The following is a 19,952-nucleotide window of genomic DNA, read 5'->3' as shown; positions in this document are numbered from 1 at the left end:
AATCCCTTCTCTTTTTTCCCTGGATTGCTACCCAGAGCTGTGCCTGGCTTGATGTAGCTGAGGCTGCTCTCTCTACCCTCTCTAAGGTCCCAGTTCCCTCTTTTGCACTGGGCGTAAGTGCCTGTACTTAAGCACAGTGCGTTGAAAAAGACCTTGCAGGGCATTTCACTTGGATCAGTAGCACTGAAAGGCTTGGTCAATACCAATTGCCTACTATTTTAGCTGTGCATATATTTGCAATGTATGCATGGTGAGAATGAAAGCTCAGCAGACTTTCTTTTGCTTTTTGTGCCAGCTTGTATTGTTTGGCTCTCTGTTTCCGGAATTTAGGCTCCCTTTCCAGGATCGGTTCCTACCAATGATACAGCAGTAGAGTGATCATTGGTGATCTTTGTGGAAATCTGTTTTATCTTGATGAAGAGATGTAAGGGAACAGCCAACACAGGCAAGACAGACTCCATGTCTAAATGGGTGCTAGGCCAAATCCAGCTAGATGCAGAATCCAGCAAACTGCTACCCATGCACAGCTCAACTGCTATTTTTGGTACCTGAAGCAGTATTCTAACTCTGGAATCCCAAATCTTTTTGGACCCATGCAGACATTTGGGACTTTGAGAAACTGTTGTAGTCACCACCACAAAATGATTCCCATGGAGGATCTAGCTGCCATAGTCAAGAGAGGTGTGTGTGAGGGAGGGAGGGAGCGAGGGAGGGGGAAATAACAAGGCAAAGGTGTGTGTGAGGGGGAAGAGAAAGAGTGAGGCTAGGAGGGGGGGAGAATCAGCAAGGTAAAAAAAGTGAGGAGGGCAGGAAATTGCAGGCCTAAAGGGTGGGGTTGGTGAGAAACAGCGAGATGAAGGGGTGAGTGGGAGAGAAAGAGCAAGGCCAGGGTCTAGGAAGGGAGAGAAAGGAGAAGGCTAGGAACAGGGAAGGGAGGCAAAGGGCTTGTCTGCACCTAAGGGTGTAGAGGGAGGGAGGGAGGGATCATGGACTTACCTGCTTCCACGATCCTCCCCCAGTGTCCAAACAGCAGTGCGACATCCTGGACGTAAGGAGGGATGTCGCAGCTGCCATCATCATTATTATTATTATTATTATTATTATTATTATTATTATTATTATTATTATTATTAGCCAGCCATGGTGAAGAAGCCTCCTGTCTTCTGAATGGTTGCGTTTTTCCAGCATTACAACTCTTCTGCAGGTGTTCTGAAGTGCAGCTGTCACAATATCCAGGAGCTACAAGACGCTTCTAGCTGTAGCAAACAGTGTAAGCAAAGAGATAACATCTCTCAGTAAGGAGGAAGAACAGAAATAAAACACGGTGTTGCCATCTTTGCTACTATATACATTTTGGGGTGGTGGGGGTAGTTTCAATGCAAATCTTTAGCAATTAGGTTTCCCTTTTCTGTGTTAAATCTGCAATGAATTCTATTATAGTTGACATTTACATGCACTCACATCACCAGTTGTATTCCTTGAATTAAAAAATGTATGCAGACGTACAAGTGATAGCTCATTTAATGCTTGCCTTGTGGCTTTGGCTGACTGTGTCCTGACTTACAAAAGACTTGGCAATTGTGCAGATGGGTGCTTGCGAATCCGAATCATACCTTAAAGCTATGACTTCAGGGTAAAGAGTTAGCATCTCTAAAGTCTAAGCTCATATTAAGATATTTTTCTCTAAAGTCCAAGCTCATATTAAGATATTTTTCACAAACGTAGGGTCAAGACCCTAGTTTTTCACATAATATATATGGGTGAAGATTCATGGATGAAGTCTTGTTTACAAAAGAGAGATTTCCCCATGAGTAGTAGTGGATGCACCAGTATTTTCCAGGCGCACAGAATAACCGTTACATAGAATTGTAAGGGGTTTTGGAGATCATCTAGACAATTTAAAGTGTTGTGTATTGGTATGTAAGTAATTACAGTCTCTGTCGGGGATCCCAAGAAGAAATACATGTGTGGCAGTGAGAATTGTATAGGTAGCCAGAATTATACTTGCTGGTTTTGCTGCAGCAGTTATATTACCAAGGAGACAAGCCACTGTGCAGTTTAAGACTGGCTTGTCTCTTTGGCAGTAAGAAATACTGTAAAGAAATTAGCGAACAAAGGTCTGTGTGTGGCTTTGTCTGCCCAATAGCTGAAGATTTTCCAAGATTGTGGGCAAAATAGCAACCCATATGAAAAATAATTTAAATTCAATAGTCTGTATAAGTGTGAATATCCAAAAGATCAAATTGGGTTTTGTCACAGAACCACAGGACTAGCAAAGACTTGAAGGACAACTGTTTCTATCTTGCCACTTTAAGACAAGATCCATCTTAAGCTATGACAAATGCCTTTTAGAAAAATAAATGAATAATGCATACTCTATCGCTGGAATCGGTATAGTCTCAAAATTGCAGAGGGTTTTGGTTAACACCATCATCATCATCATCATCATCATCATCATCATTTATTTATTTATAAAGCACCATAAATGTACATGGCACTGTACAAAGAACAAAACAAGAAAACAATTCCCTGCCCAAATGGCTTACAATTTAGAAATATAGAATAAAATTTAATATAAATTTAAAGTCAAAATTGAGGGTGGGGGGAGACTGACACAAACCATATACTGCTTTCATAGTGCTATATCCTGCTTTGGGCGGCTCCTGCCTTTTATATACCACTTTCATAGTGCAATACCCTGCTTGGTGTAGATTAGGCTTTAGATTATAAACTCCTTGGGGTGCAGATACTTTTACTCATAGGATTTTTTGTGCATAGGCAGCTGTCTTCTACCCAGTCAGTCCATAGGTCCTTCTAGCTCAGGATTTATCACACTGACCGGCAATGGCTGTCCAGGTTTTCAGATAGGAGTCCTGTTGCAGCTTACCTGGAGATGCCAGGGATCGAACCTGGGACCTCTTGCATGCCAAGCTCATGTTGTGCCATGGAACTTCATGGTCTTCCTGTGTTCTAAAGATAGTGGGAACAGCTGGATCTATTACATGTGGTCGTCAGTGCATTCAAGTTGGCCATAGGCAAGAGCTGATGGGGAGAGGAAAGGCGGATGCGAAAGGAGCAGGGGGAGCTCCATTGCAACCTATGCCTATGGGGTTCCCCTCCCTCATGTGCATCTGTCTGTGCAGAAGGATGGATCACAAAGTGTCCCCTCAATGGCCATGCATCTGTCTATGCAGAGGGATGGATCATGCCCAAATATATATGTACCATCCTTGTAAAGGGTCAACATTCTTCGCTGAGAGCAACAATGGTTTAAGTCCCTGGGATTTTTCCAGCCCTGGACATGATACCACAGAAAACGTTAATGTTTGCATTGGTCATAAAACAAGGTCTTGCACTATTTAATGAGTTACTTTCAGAACTGTTGGTGCCCATTTGATTTAAGTTCTCCTTTCTGATCTGCCTTTGTGTGTAGCAGAGGAAAAGAAGTCTCAGCTTTACTAATATTTAACATCTTTGAGAGGAGTTCACGTGGATCAAACATAACTCTTTATGAGATACAACCCCCGAGTTGTACATGCTTCCAGTAAATGTATTCCTCCAGCAGCAGGAACTATTCTATTTGGTGCTAGGAAGACATTTAATTAAACTGAAAGGGAATAATGGATTTTCATTAACAAGTTGGTGGGATGTGTAATATTTTATTAACTGTAACATTATTAGGAGAAAGCCAAATATATCCAGCAAACTAGTTCTCTAGACTTCTGAGTGCCCTTGGACACAATTCATCTTTGATCAGCTGCAAGCACATGGTGTAGTCTGTGGATACATTCTAGGTGATTTTTAGTCACACACATTGGTGGTGTGCACACTGTTAGGGAAATCCCTAGAGTCCTTGAAAGTTTATTGGGGTTCCTCAGTAAGAAAATCTGTAATGGCTGGTAAGCTTTGCTGAAGGACAAGCAGCCTAAAATTACCAACTTCCTTTGAAATATACAATCACAGGAAAGTGTTGGGGTTGGATAAATTCCTGGAGGCTAAGGCTATCAATAGCTACTAGACCTGATGGTTGTGTGCTATCTCCAGAATTCGAGGCAATAAGCCTGTGTGTGCCAGTTGCTGGGGAACATGGGTGGGAGGGTGCTGTTGCACCATGTCCTGCTTGTTCATCCCTAGCCGATGGCTGGTTGGCCACTGTGTGAACGGAGTGCTGGACTAGATGGACCCTTGGTCTGATCCAGCATGGGACTTCTTACGTTCTCTAAATTGGTACATACAGGAGAAGACGAGTGAGACTTGCCCAGAGTATCCTCTGAATTGCACTGATGTTCTGTGGTGGAAACATGAATGTGAAAAGGTTGCCCTGCATGTGAAACATATACTCATCTCTCTCTTTGCAGCACCCATGCTAGTGTGTTTACAAAAGTGACTAGTCCTACTAATTTACTGCCTACGCATACCAGTATCAAGAATCTATGCCAAGCCAATAGTCTGAAAGGACTAACTCTCTTTAAGTTAGGAGTGTGCAGGGATTTAAATAAATGAATGAAGAATGAAAGAAATGCAATGTACAAAAGAGGTAAAAAGAAAAACAAATGTGGATACATTTTATTTGTCACATTTTTTTTGTCCTCATTTGTCCAATTTGTTCACATTTTGCAGGAATAACACATTGAGAGGTTGGAGTACAATGCTCACAAAATTAATGCTATTTGAATGGAAAAAACCAACTTTACTAGCCGTAGAAGGCAGGTTAAATCTTCATTGAATTCAATGGAAAGAATGTTTTCCATTTTAGTTGCCTCTCCAATTGTGATCCTTAGTTGAATCCACCTGAAACATGCCAGGTGCAATGCTCGTTGGATGGGAAACACTAGAGTTACCGGCAGTAGAATACATTTTAAAGCAGTGAAAAAATGGAAACAAAGGTAAAAATAATAATGCAATGAACGAAACATGAAAGAAATCTAGTTCTGAAAATGGCAATGAAAAATGAAATGAAAATGTTTCTGTCTCACACATCTATTTCTAGATTATGGGGCAGGAAAGCATTTACAAACTGGAAGTGATTGTCTCTTGCAGCTGCAGAAGAGTGCTTTCACACATGCTACCTTTTTCTATGCATATTCCAATGTGTATTTTTTTTAATTGTAATGGTTTAAAATAGATTTATTCTTGTCACTATTAGTGGGCTAGCAAAATGCAGCACTTTGTTGCTTTAGAAATACAAGAGGCTTGCGGATGCACACAATTCTTTCCACTGGGAAATTTCAAGGGCAGAGTAATGACAGCATGACCCTTCTTATTCTACATTTTTTTGAGACTTTTTTTTTTGACATGCTGACTCAAGTGAAAATAAGCAGCATGTCCTGAACTCAATTTAATTAAAGGGCAGGAGATTGTACTAGGCTGCCTGGGGGTAGACATAGAATCACCTCCTGTGATATCACTAGCACTGTCAATTCAAGGGGTTTTTTTGGGACGGAAGGGACATCAGCGGAACTATGGTCTGCACCCTGTGGAACTGTACAGCTGTAAGTCACAACTGAAAGCACGACCAACTGTACACAGCCACTAATACTTTTAATATATCCATATTAGGGCCAAAAAAGATATTCTCCGACTTTGATGTTTACCTCAAAATTAGAACGTTTGAATATGTGCATTTTTTATTATGTGCATTTTTTATTTTGCACTCTTTAATTCCCCCTGGTAGCTGCTTCTTTTCTGCACAATTTTCTTCCTTCTCTTCCTTCTTTGCCATTATAGCCCTCTACAGAATCCCATTGTCTAAGGCAAGTTGTACAGTTTTGTTGTGTTGATCTGCCACATGATACCATTGATAAAATTGCATGGGTCACCATAGGCAATTAGATTAAATGGAAGTAAGGGCAACTGAAGGTTGAAAACACTGTGGATAAAGAAGGAAAAGGAAAATCGTATTCCACAACCAGTGGGGGGTTTGCCATGTCATCTGAACTTGTTTGGCAGGAGTTTTTGGAGGGGGAATCAACCCTCAAATAAACCATGGTCTGTTGTAGGGTTATTTGAGGGTTGTTTTCCCCTTCAGCAATGGATGCTGTCCAGGTTCAGATGACACAGAAAACTATGGCAACCCCCTACTGAGAGTTAGATGTTCAAAATGGCCACCAGCATGCACTGCAACCCATCATGGCTAAAATAAACCATGGTGAGCTACAGTGATCATGCAAACCCACTCAATATAAATGTTCAAAATGGTCACATTTGGATATCCACCCATAGCTTCATGAACCATGGTTTAAGCTGCTGTGGATAAATCCCATGCTGACATGCTCTCCCATCTCCTTCCTCCTCCCATCATCCTTCAGATTTGGCATGAAGATCCTAGTTTGCATTAAACCAGAATTCACCCTTAAATCCAAAATGGGGGGGGGGTTTCCTGGTGAAATGTTGGTTAACAAACCAGGATAATAACCCAGGATCTGATGATTTATGAAGCCATGGACAAACAAGACAAATGTCGTCTGTGAGTTTGTTTTCAACATTCATAAACACAAAATGCAGGAAGTAGTTTTGGCTTGGGCCTAATTTACGTACACAAATGTTATCCATCATTAAATCCATTTATATATTACAGAGGCCTTAGCTAGACCTTGGGATTATCCCAGGCAAATGGAGGGATCGTCTCTGCCTGCTCCTAGTATCCCCTGTGTGTCATTTGGATGTACAGGGATATAGGCCTCGTCTAGCCATGGGCAGAGACCACTTGGGGAGGTGGTTTCCAAAGATACCTTTACTCTTTTGATAAATGCTGACATTGTGGTGTATATATACTATGCCTGTATTTAATCCTGTAACCCAGACTTCCCTGATTTGGTGTTCTGCAGATGTCTTGGACCAATTCAAATGCAATTGTGCTAGCCTGTTCTCTTACTCCTTACCATTTTATTGAAGTATTCTTGAAAAGGGAGTCTAGAAAAAGGCAAATGTTATCCAAGCACTTTACTCTTGTGTATTTTCTGACCTTTTAAAGGAATGTTTGAAGACATTAGATAATGTAAACGGTCTTTTCCCCCCCTACACTGGATAATGTAGCAATTTAAGTAAAATGCCCTTTTTAAATGGCTAAAGCTATTATGGCCACTAATCACCAATAGCTGCAATGTACAAAAGCTATTTTTAGAGACTGATTCCTTAACCAACCCATTAGTCTAACACAACACTTAAGTAACAAACCCAGTTTCACACTCAATGCCAAGCATCCCCGGATGTCAAACATTTCCACTAAGCATCTCAAAGTGCAATACATCTGTTAGCAACCCCTTATCAAATCCACCTGAACTGGGAAAGAAGCTCTGTGGGCAGAAAGTCTAAGTACTCTACTGAGAGTCATGCAGAATTTAGTAAATTCCAGATTACATTTTGCATAGGATTTGTCAAAAATGCTAAAGCTATGCAGGCTTTTGCATAATATGTGTTGCTGCAGCCTGCCTGCCTGCTCAAGATTAGTCTAAAATGATACCTTATGCTTCCTCTAATCTGAAGTGTGTCAAAATCATTAGGTTTATTAAACATGGGCATAGAAAGATGATAACCTTCTAACAGCCTACATACCAAACTTACATTCTTATATTCCAAACTTACATGGAAAGATGATAACCTTCTAATAGCCTCTGTAACAAATTTACATTCTTCTTGGGTATGTATGTTGAAGATGTGTATTGGAGTTTATTTCACATCCCTATCTTTCAGGGAGGGGGCACAGGGATTGATTTAAGGCTCTAATCCTGCATTCGTATATCTTTGATTCAGCTTCAATGGGCCTATTCAGACAACATGCTAAACCATGGTTTTGCAGCAAAAAATATGACACCAGTCCCTGGGAAGGTCATGAAGCTTTTCCAGTTCTCAGTAACATTATTATGCAACAGTGTTCTGCAAAGGTTACAAAATCACAGCTCATTAATCTCCCTGGTCAGAGAAAAACACCTGCCTAAACTAACTCCCTCCCTCCCTCCCTCTGTCCCCACCCCCTCTCTCTCTCCTGTTTTTCAGGGATTATTTAGCTGATGTATTAAGCTTGCCTGGGTTTGGATGTGTGTGTTTCAAATGCAGTGCTTAATTCAGTTTCTGCATCTTCAACATGCTGCTCATTGTCAGGAGGTTGCTGATGTAAAATCTAGCATCTTTCCTGACGGAGAACCAATTATTAGTTGCAATGGAACGTCTCTTTTTGACCAATCTCTTCTCTTCCATGGTTACAGCCCATGGAATTGCAGCACTTGATTGACAAGCTGTGCAGGATCTTTACCTTTCCTCTGAATCCCTTTTCAGCCTCTGGGTGAATTGTCAGACCAAACTGACAATGGTGATGCAATCTCCTTATTCCTGTAGTGATCTGCCAGTGTCCTTCAGCCTTCCAATTCCCAGCTGCTGTTAAAAACCCACACAACAACAACAACAACAACAACAATTTAATTTCTTACCCACCTCTCCATTCTGATTGAGGCAGGGAACAACAGCAAATATAAAATACATAAAACTGAATTAAAACATCATTCACAAGAAAATTCATGCTTTCCATTTATGAACAGAGATCAGTATTCATCCAATTGCATACACACTCTTTCCCCTCTTTGGATAACCATTCTTTACAAGCAAAAGAACAAACAAACCGCCCAGAGAGCTTCAGCTGTGGGGCGGTATATAAATGTAATAAATAAATAAATATTAATAAATAAAAAGAAAACTGTAGTTTTGGCTCTGTGTCCTGTAGTCTCAAAACATTATCCGAATTAACACAGAAAAAGACAGAATAAAATTGCTTGCCACAGACCACTTTCCTAGCTGAGAATTTAGTTTCTAGTAGTTATTTGTGCCAATAACTAAGCTTTAGGGTGACGAACAAACTTTAGATTAGGATTATTTAAGCAATCATTCATCCACTGATTTAGGCTAGATGTGCACTAGTGCTTTATAGAGGTATTGAAGTGCACATTAAAGTGCATTGGGGCAAAATCCACATTCCATATACCACTTTCATAGTGTTATATCCTGCTTTTTATTCCACATTTGTAATGATTTGACACAAGGTGTAGATCTGGCTTTAGTCTTCATGCAATTATCATGACATCTAGAATGTGAGGATGTTTACTCACTTTTTTTTCCCTTCCCAACATTCACATCCACTTCGATACCTGCTATTTACCAAAAGTGAAATTGTTATAACACACTGCTTGCAGCCTTAGGATACAATTATTTCAAATACTGTTCTTGCACAAGCTTTGAGAATTTAAATTAAATTACTGGGGAGGAGGGAGAGAAGAGAATTTAGACAGCTCTGGACATTTGGAGAGGGCAGTGGTGATTGTGCCATTCCCACCCACCCAACCCCACTGTGTGCCTTGTCCACATCCTTGAGCTTTAGCAACTGAAACTTATCCATTAAAACTGAACCAGATGGTGCTGTGGAAACCTCTTCTAATGGAACTGCATTAACTGAGATGTCCAAGTCATGATGGATTTGAGCAACCTTTATCTTCCAAATGTCATACAAATTTGTGACTGTGTGCTACCAAGGATCCCACCATCTCTCTCCCTGGCACAGACTCTAGGAGACCATGAACAACTTGGAAAAGCTCCACTGGATGACACTGAGAAGATGCAGTGGTGGTGGAATATAACTCCCCTTTTGCCACCATCACCACCACAGAATAGGCTCAGTCATGAGCTCTTGCCTGTGTTTGGTCAGACTCGGCACAGGTTTTTCTCTGCATTCTAGCTGTCTTCCCTCTTGCTTCATTACCCTCAGTTCAGGTGCATACCAAGAGTTGCATGGGCTCTGCTGAGAGAGAGAGAGAGAGAGAGAGAGAGAGAGAGAGAGAGAGAGAGCACTTGGGCATGATCATGGCAACTGTCTAGGTCAGTTCTGCATTCCACACAGTGACCAGGGCTTCAACTGGAGCACCAGCTGTACTGACACTGGAATCCATTAGCCTCCGTGAGTGGACCTTGCAGAGGAGCAATGTTACATTTTTAGATTGTTTTTATTATCTTGTATTTTTATGGTTTCTTGTAAACTGCCCAGAGAGCATCAGCTATGGCTATGGGGTGGTATAGAGATGATGATGATGATGTTTTTGGCCAATCACATGTTGAGAAATCCCCATGGCAGCCTCAGCATGAAAGTTGAAATCCTCATCATTCTACCATATATGAGACCACCTTTGTCACCTCAGGCAAGGTGAGTGAGAGGCAGCAGAGTGGGCAGTGCACCAGCAGGATCCTTAGAGTGGCCTAGGTACCAAACAATAACTTTGAGATGCTTCATAAGGAATAAGAGCACCAGGATGACATTTACTTATTTTTATTTATAATATTAGTATACCATTCCACATCCAAAGATTTCAGAGTGGTGATCAGGAGATAGGATAAAAGAATAAGAACACCATATTAAACTAGTTAATAGTTAAAATAGTTACAACTGGTTTTTTTTTTTAAAAAAGAAACAAAGTTTTTGTGAACCGCCCAGAGAGCTTCGGCTATTGGGCGGTATAAAAATGTAATAAATAAAATAAATAAATAAATAAATAAATAAGTTCTGATAAAACATGGGGCATCTTTGCTGTCCTCAGGCATTCTGACCTCCAGGGTATCAAGGAGTGGGTCTGAAAGGCCAAGGAAAATTGCCTCTTTAGTCCTGTCAAAAATATTGAGAAGTATACTGCCTCTTTACATGGAAGTCCTGTTTGATTATTGTGGCTCATAGCTGATAGACATACCCTTTACAAAATTTGTCCAATACATTTTGAAAACCACACGGTGGCCGTTGCTAGACGAGGCCTTAGCGCGGTGTGAGGCCCGGTCTCCCTCCTGTGCATCCAGATGACACACAGGGGATTCCGGGGTCAGGCCGGGCTAAGACCTCGCTTGAAACGGCATAAGCGGATTTGCTTATGGCCCGGTTTTTCCCTGAGGCCGGGGCTGCGGAAGGCCTAGCAGGGTCCGTGGCTTTTCCCGGCTGCTCACTTACTCGTGAGTAGCCGGGAGAAGCCACGGACTGGGCACAGTGCTCATACGAGCGCTGTGCCCATCGAGCCGGGGGGAGGGAGATAGGGGCCGGGGGAAAGGCTGGACCCGGCAGGAGAGAGGGGGGGAAGAAGGACAGGGCATCGGGGATGGGGGAAAGAAGGACGGGCGAGCGGGTGGGCATCGGGGGGGAAAGAAGGACGGGGGACAGGGCATCAGGGATGGGGGATGGGGAAAGAAGGATGGGCGAGCGGGGTGGTTATGGGGTGGGGGAAAGAAGGACGGGGGACAGGGCATCGGGGTGGGGGATGGGGGAAAGAAGGACGGGTGAGCGAGTGGGCATCGGGGATGGGGGAAAGAAGGACGGGTGAGCGAGTGGGCATCGGGACAGGGGAGAAAGAAGGACGGGCGAGCGAGTGGGCATCAGGGAGGGGGGGAAAGAAGGATGGGGGACAGGGCATCGGGATGGGGGATGGGGGAAAGAAGGACAGGTGAGCGAGTGGGCATCGGGGACAGGGGGAAAGAAGGATGGGCGAACGAGTGGGCATCAGGGAGGGGGGAAAGAAGGATGGGGGACAGGGCATCGGGGAGGGGGGAGGACAGGCGAGCAAGTGAGCAGGGGGGGCATCAAGCATTGTGAGGGGGAATCAGGCTGGGGGAGCGGTGACCCTTAATTTTTTTAAAAAAGTACTTACCTTTTCGGCAGTGCGCTGCTGCGCACATGGCCCTTTAAGGGGGGAGAACACGGAGCACTCAACGGGGCTTTCCCTTGCCCCATCGTGTGCTGACGTCTGGAAAAGGGCAACGGCGCGCGCTAGCTGTAGCGTGCTGTTGCCCCGCATCCCAGACAGATCATCAGGTAGGTCTAGCAAGGCCCTGTGGCTGCCATTGTTGAATTTAACTCCACATTGTGTGAAGATGTGGTTCCCATCGTCAGTCCAAGCCTACTACTACTGATTAGGTTCATTGAGAGGCCCTAAGTTCTAAATACTACATGAGAGGAAGGGGGGGAAACCCTATTTCCACCGTGTTCATAAGGTTATTGTCTTCTGTCATGCCTTCCTCACTTCGTCATCTGTCTTTTTTTTATTTTCCCCCCCAGCTGAAGCAGGAACTCAATTACATTCTTGTGCAGAGATGTGCATGTAACTCACTGAGCCATTAGTATCGATTGTAGACCAAGTTGATGTAATTGTGACAGATAAGTGCCTAGGGGAAAACAGATCATTTTCAGGTATTGGGGAGAAATTACTTCTCCTACCAGCTGACCTTGTGGAAAAAAACATTATTCTTTTTGTATGTCCAGCGTAGCCTCTTTGGAAATAAAAGTCACGGGGCAGTATCCAACCCAGCCACTCTACTTACACAATTGTTGTATTGCTAGCGTAGGTGACCTCTAGCACTATGCCAATAATATAAGCTGGCATGCTGGGTTTTCTGCAGACACCTGTGCCAGCTTTCGCAATTGGCGTCATGCTACAGGTCACTCAATGCGAGGAATATGTCAATTGTGCAAGTGGAGAAGCCACAACAGATATTGCCCTGTGTATACCTCGATGCTATAGTTCCCACCAGGCTTCAGTCCATTCCTTTGGGAATATTATATGGAAACAAGGCCCTAAGTAGTTAATTTAGATTTCTTGACCTAATCAAACCATTTGCCAAAAACACACAGGGCTAGTTCAGACATACTTTAGCATTACACATTGCATTGCACATTGCCCAAATCACAGCAATGCCCAAGCTCTCACTCAATTGCTCTCCTGTCCTTTTTCATGTGCCAGAGTTCCCCATTATATTCAAACTGGACAGTTCCAATTAGTTCAAACAACTATCTGGTTTATGATCCTGGCTTGTTCAATAGCTCAAGTTTAAACTAATCAAAGTAACATCATGTAACATCAAACTCTAGTTCATTTTAAATGGAAAGCAGATGCTTCCAATTTCCTTCCTCTGGTGTGCATTAGAGGAAGAGGGAAGAGCACATAAACCTGTTGCTCACTTTGGCTCATGTACATAATGCTAAATCATGGTTTGGTGTTACATCTGAACAAGACCCAAATGTCAAAGTGGCAATATTTTCATCACATCTTGCTACTGATATAAATCCCCCCCCAAAAAAATAGGCATTAGGCATTTACAGCAGAGAAATACAAGTGTTCTCTCTTGTAGTCGTCGTCATCATAATCCATCCTCCGATTGGAATCCACCAGGGGCAGAGCCTTCAGCGTGGTGGCCCCCCTCCTGTGGAACTCCCTGCCTCTGGAGGTCAGGCAGGCGCCAACCTTGTACTCCTTTCGGCGCCTCCTGAAAACATCTTTATTCCAAGAAGCCTTTCTCTAACATGCAGCCTTGGATTACTGTTATTGCTTCTTTTAAATTTCGTTTTAACTGTTTTTATTTTATTTTCATTTTACCTTGTACACTGCTCCGAAATTTTTCAATGGGGAGCGGTATATAAATATTCTAAATAAATAAATAAATAAATAAATAAATAATCATTATCATCATCATCATCATCATCACCACCACCACCACCACCTTCTCTCTGCTCTGCTTAATTCCCTTATTACAAGTTGCCCAGCAGCCCATTCGCTCTCATCCTGGCCAGGACAGGACAGGCCCTGGTCAGAGACTATGGCCATGTTCAGAAGACACCGTACGTAAACCATGGCTTTAACCATTGTGGTTAAGCCAGAAAGCCAGGCCATGTTCAGAAGACACCTCAAACCATGGCTTTAACCACGGTGAATAAGGCTTTTTGCTTCATTCACGGTGGTAAAAGCCGAGGTTTAAGGTGTCTTCTGAACACAGCTTGACTTTCTGGCTTAACCACTGTGGTTAAAGCCATGGTTTAAGGTCTCTTCTGAATGGGGCCTATGAATCAGTTCAGCTGATTGTTTGAGGCTTCATAAACCATGACCATTACTGCAATGAATAAGTGTAAAGTCCAAGCATCTTTCCTCTGCCCCATTCCATGGCATGCCAGCTTCAGCACAAAGAGCCTGCCTTGTATTAAGCCAGAGTTCCACATTATATCAGAACCAGCGAACTCTGGCCTAAAGTGTGTTAATAATTCAAGAAAATAAGAGGAGGGAAAGGGTGAGGGAGAAATGCTGAGCCCTGATGCTCATTTCCATACAATAAACCATAGTTCATGCAGCTTTGGATGATCATCCAAACTAAGGCCATAGCTAGACCTAAGGTTTATCCCAGGATTGTCCTGGGGTCAAACCTGTTCATCTAGGTGACACACAGGGGATCCAGTGCTCAGGAAGGGGCGAACCCTGGATGATCCCAGGATAAAACTTAGGTCTAGCTGTGGCCTAAGTGTGTATTTAACTACCGTTTCTCTATTATGTCAGTCACTCACAAACATTAAAGTCCATGTGCAAACATCATCACGTGGAAGTCTTTGTGCCAGTCTTTGTGCGGAAATGTAACATTTCAATTGGCCCGTAGGATACACAAGATAAGAACTGTGGGAAGCACTCAGTGTTCTACATACAAATTAAAAATATCGACACTCCTAACTGAAGCACTGTGCTGTTTTCCTGGAGAAATAATTAGCCTCACTACTTGCTTGTTCCATGCTCTTGTGCTGATAGGTATTTAATACTTTTTGCTTGCCTGTAGTAGGAAGCTAATTTACTCCTAGGACCCTTAAACTTGATCAAAGCTTAAACAACTGTGAAATAATAACGCCCCAGCTTGATGCCTATTAACATTCATAACAAACCATGCCTGCAAAGTGCAATAAACAAAAGTAGAAAGCTGAAGGACATCAGATACGAAATGTTCTAATTGACTCTGAGCAGTAGGTGAAGTTATTAAAACATTCCCACCACAAAGAAAGCACTGCTGGGAGGTTGGTGGTAGTGCTGGAGCAGGCAAAGAATAGATTTTTGTGTTGTTGTTTTTTAGCTTTCCTGCTAATCTGAAGTCTTGCAATAACCGTTGCTGGGAAAATTAAAGTATGTGGAAAGGAAAAGAGAAGTAGGAATTGTAGAGAGGCTGCAGATCAGAGCATAACACTTCATGGTGCAGAGGCCTACAGGGAGGTGTTATCTGTGGCTAATTTGAATGAGAAAGCACTAGATTGCTGTTATAATAACTGCACATTTCTGTCTTATTTCCTCCACTAAAGTTCAAATTAAACAAGTAAAGGATCACAAGGAAGTGAGGGTCTTTTGTGTTAATTTCCCCTTCTGTTCTTTCCAGTTTAACATGTCACTCCGTAAGAGATTGGTCTGTTCCACCTGCACTCTGATTGCTCTGGGGTAACTTTTAATGCTCAAGTATTGGAATAGACAAACCAGCTTTGACACTAGCACATTTAAGGAAGCTGCTGTCACTATGCCATCCCTTTGTTTAGAACTGGGCAGAGTTGGTTCCCGGGGATCTAGCAGCCAAGGATACAAGTCACGGCACGCTTTTCTTATTTTCTTCCAGTGAAATTAAAATTTGCACCTTTACTCTCGCGTCATTGGGGCCTTTAAGGCCGCCATCGGCACAAAGGGGGAGAATAAGCAATTTATGAAGGCGCCTGAAAAGGCACACTTTCTCCCTTGCGTCAATTGACGCAGGAAGGCGGAAGTGTACAAGTTCGGCACATGGGCTGGTAGCTGCCACGCACTTGCTGGGCTAAGCTGAGCAGTGGTGATGGAGCGAGCGGCCCCTGAGCCTAGTGTGGGTGAGTTCACCCACCCCTACTGTAGGCTGAATTAAATGATGTGGTGGTTTCACAGCAGAGTGGTGCAAATCTTTATTGCTTAGTGTCCTACTTAACTTTGATCATTGTGTTTCAGGACTGCTGTCTATGCTAGTGCTATAGCTTAGGTGCAACTACAGATGTAGGAGAAATCAATTGGGGTGTAGTTTGATGGGTTTTCCTAGGCTCAACCTCTGGATTTTGTTTTGGTTCCTGCTGCGACACTTGACTCCATCTGCTCAGGGTCAGATGCTCAGAGTTTGTGGATTTTCCTGGAATTTTGCAGGGGAGGGGGCGGTGTTAAGGTACTGTGATTTGCACAAATTTCTGAGCGATTTATGCAAATTATGGCCAAATGTTAGCAAATATGGCTACATTTTTGTGCAAATTGCAGAACCTCCCCCCCAAAAAAACTGCAAAAAAGGTAACAGAGTTTGGGGAACAACCCACAGTTCGGCTCACAGAAGCAAAGCGAGTTGTAGATGCTGTGGACCTCCGAAGAGCCAAAGAAGCAGCGAATTTCCCAGCAACGGACATCCCTAGGGTTAAGTATAAATAACATATAACTTCAAGTATCCTTGTTTCTTCTATTCCTCCATTATCAAAAGAATATGAAACAGATTCTCCTCCCCACCTGTTTAATGAGATACAATTGAATGGCATTTCTGGCTTGAATGACAATTTAAATTTGGATCCCACGTTGCAAAAACTATTGGAAATGTTTAGAAACTCATTATTAATGTGAGACAAGGCATTTAATGAAATGTAATTCTTTTTCTCTGCCTGAGGTAGGTGGGTGCGGATCCATCTATATTAAACCAGGATCCTATTATAGCTAGAGTTAATGAAAAACTCCTATGTTCTTCAGGCACACCACGTAGATAACCGTATTAATAAATAAGTAACTTTTAAAAAGCAATCTTGCTGTTCTGCTCAAATTTTGATCTTATAATTACAAGAACTTTATATTTTGCCTGTTCTTTTGTAGCTCAAGGTGCGTGGAAGGGAAGGAGTAGGATAAATTGTTTGCATCTGACATTTCTATCTCCATATTCCAGCCTTTCATAGGTGTGCACTAAAGATGTGCCTGGTGTGTCCAGGCACATCCTAATGTCTGAAGTAATAAGCGCCAAATTGAGGGGGCAATTGAGTAGGTATCCAGAGGGGGTTCCATACTGTTATTGCCTTTTGATTTTTTTTAATGTGTTTTTCATTTTGAAATAAATGCAAGAGTGCAATCCTATGCATTTTTAGGCAGGAAAAAAAGTTCTTCAACTCCCAGCATTCCCCATCCAGCACTTTTTTTCTGCCTAAACATGCATAGGATTGCACTCTAAGCCTCTTGAGGAGCTTTTGTTTGAGCTGAGATCTCCCAGGTAGAAACGTAAAACCTTTATAAGTGTTTGCATTTCATGGCGTTTTCTGTATATACACAAATAATAGAAGGCAGTAGTTATAAGTAGTACTATATAAAGTGCCAAAAAGGCACACAACTACTCCAAACACCAATAAAAGGTGATAATTTTCCAATAACCCATTTATTTACAATTTATAAAGATGTATAAAAACAACTGATGTGTCTCCAAGTGGTTAACAATCACAATGTTCGGTACTGTAATAACTAATAATATATATCATATATACACAAGTACATTTCTAATACAGTCCAACAATATAATAGGCAATTATAATATTTGGCACTTGAGACAATACCATCAGAATAGTATATATGCAAGAATAGGGTTTCTTCTCTTTTTCTTATCTTTGATGCGTTGTCAATACATTGAATGACAGGAATTTGCAGATAAACTTCCCGTTTTCGCTGTTACAGCTTCTTCGGACCAACTGTATATAGACAGAACATACCTTCTGTATCTGGCATGAGCTTCTATAGACTTCTGAAATTGCTTAAGTTTGCTGTAGCAAATCCTGCTCCACAGAGACAAATAGATACTAAGGAAGTCCATAGCTCAGTATGACAGAGGACATGCTTTGCATGAAGAAGGTCCCAGGTCCAATCCCTGGCTTGTCCAGGTGGGGCTGGGAAACAATCCTGCCTGAAACCCTGGAGAGCCACTCCCAGTCAAGTCAACAATACTGGGCCAGATGGCTCAATGGTCTGGTTCAGTCTAAGGCAGCTTCCAATGTTCCTATTATGTTTCTGTGACTTGCACAAGGGCTCTCATGTGGAATTGTTAGGCCCAGGTAGGTAGGTGCAGGTGTCCTGTGCTGTGCTGGTGGCTTCTCCTGACCCAACACTGTAGTGGGAACATACCCCCAACTCCTGTTTATGGTGGCGCAACATATATTTCTCTAAAGAGGTTTGAGTTCAGTGGTGGGGAGCATGTGCGCCTCGACATTGTTGGACTGCTGCTCCCATTAGTCCTAGCCAATAGAGTGGCCCCTTGTGCCCTGCCAAAAGAAGAAAAAAGGGGCTGTTTGCATATCATTTGCATGTGCTGATTAATATGGGTAAGATGCAAATTTAGAAATGATAACTATAATTTAAATAGAAATACTATATATTGCACCATGGTGGGGAGGACTGACGAGGTGTCCTGTGTGCCTGCTGAGTCTGCTGTCCAGAGATTCACTGTTGATGGGCAAACTTCAAGGCTTCTGCTGCATTCCCTCCTGATGGTTCTTTGTCTTTAATAAGGTAGACTTGGACTGGACAGCCTTTTAAAAACAGAGCACCTTTGTAAAGTAGGCCATCTTTATGTAGACAGCATAGTGAATGGCGAGGAATGATTTTATAAATGTATTTTATTACATTTATATCCCACCTTTTTTCCTCCAAGGAACCCAAGGCGGCGGTTCCTCCACTCCATTTTATCCTTACAACAACAACCCTGTGAGGTAGGTTGGGCTGAGAGTCTATGACTGTTCCAAAGTCACCCAGTGGGTTTCCATGGCCATGTGGGGACTAGAGCCTGGATCTCCCGACTCTCAGTCCAACACTTTAGCCACTACACTACACTACACTGGGTATTGCAGCCCAACAACATCTAGAGGTCCACACATTTCCCATCCCTGTTTTTGTTGGTTGCAAGAAACTGGATATAAGGAGAAATTGCTAAAGCTGTCGGGACTCCTGAGCTACGTTTTGCCCTTTCTCACCATCCAGAACTTAGTACATTTCAAAAGCCTTTCCCAGTTCATCCACAACCCCTCCCAAACTGCTGCTGCAGGGTCAGCCTTTGCTGGCTGAACTGGATGACTGGGCTGTTAATTTCCCATGCAGGAAATGGCTGGTAAAAAGACATAGCTATATTGTTGTTGTTTTAAAAAAATAAATCAATTTATAATGCTCTTAATCCCTTCATTTGCCATTTGCTAAAATTAGGGCAAGGAACATTAACAACATGTAAAACCCTAGAAGCGACTGCATGAGAAATATCTTCTTATCACCACTTTATTTCATTGCAGATTATTTCAAACATTTCTGTAATAGCATCTCTTCATTTCCACATGACTTGAAGCAGATTTGCACTTTAAAAAGCAGGATTTTAAAAGTCCTTAAGTAAGTTTAGAGCTCGGCATTACGGAATCTGGAAGCTGCAGCACTTCAGTTCAGGACTCATCTTGAGGTTGGACGTCTGGCAAAAGGACAACTTTTATTTTTCTCCTAACCTAAATCTAACGAGTTGGATGAAGCCTGCTGCCCCAATGCTCCCTGTGGAGGGTTTTTCCTTCCTGAATGCCACGTTCAGTTATTGGCTATTTTATGCTGAGCTTTGAACTGTGCAGCTATTGGAAGGAGGACTGAAAGCAAAGGAGAGCGTTTTATTTTCAGGAACATACTTAGTACTCTACTGTTGTGTGTCTTTTTTCCCCAATCAGTTTTGATTGTACAACATTCTTGCATCTATATAGGATATATACTGGAATTGAAGACCTTGGGGATGAACAAAGCAAAATTGTCCAGAGCTAGCAGAATTAAAAATTTTTGGAGGGTGAGTGAAATAATAACATATTTTTATTTTAGAAAAATAGTTGTCGTGAAATAAGAAATAAATTATGAGTGTCTGGGGATAAGATTGCTTGCTAGCAAAAATCAACTAATGCAAGTTTCTTTTTAATTTACATAGATGCCTTTAGCTTTACAAATTCAGTTTCATTTTAGAAAATCTAGTTGGCAAAAGCACTGTTTAGTGGCTTGGATTTTATATGTCTTTGCATTTTTTAAAAAATCTGCTAGGGAGAAGTGTTTATAGAGGTTGAACATGAAGCACATTATTTAAAGTACCAAAACATAGTTGTTCTATTTAAA

General features: G+C 42.2%; 1 protein-coding gene across 3 annotated transcripts in view; it reads left to right on the top strand.

Annotated features, from left to right (window-relative positions):
- Window positions 1–19,952, top strand: part of DPP6 (dipeptidyl peptidase like 6) — a 562,250-nt gene that overhangs the window by 173,441 nt on the left and 368,857 nt on the right. Inside the window, exon 1 of one of the 3 annotated variants that reach the window (XM_063126324.1) lies at window positions 19,491–19,635. The exons of the other annotated variants lie outside the window; for them this stretch is intronic. Within the exon in view, the coding sequence (XP_062982394.1) occupies window positions 19,585–19,635 (51 nt within the window). The 5' untranslated portion in view covers window positions 19,491–19,584. Of the gene's footprint in view, window positions 1–19,490; window positions 19,636–19,952 lie in introns of those variants that run through there. 3 annotated transcript variants of the gene reach the window in all.

The sequence above is a fragment of the Elgaria multicarinata genome, chromosome 1, assembly GCF_023053635.1.
Source record: "Elgaria multicarinata webbii isolate HBS135686 ecotype San Diego chromosome 1, rElgMul1.1.pri, whole genome shotgun sequence".
In the NCBI taxonomy this organism is placed as follows: Eukaryota; Metazoa; Chordata; class Lepidosauria; order Squamata; family Anguidae; genus Elgaria; species Elgaria multicarinata.
The sequence above is the reverse complement of the archived record's forward strand: the minus strand, read 5'-3'. Positions and strand labels throughout refer to the sequence as shown.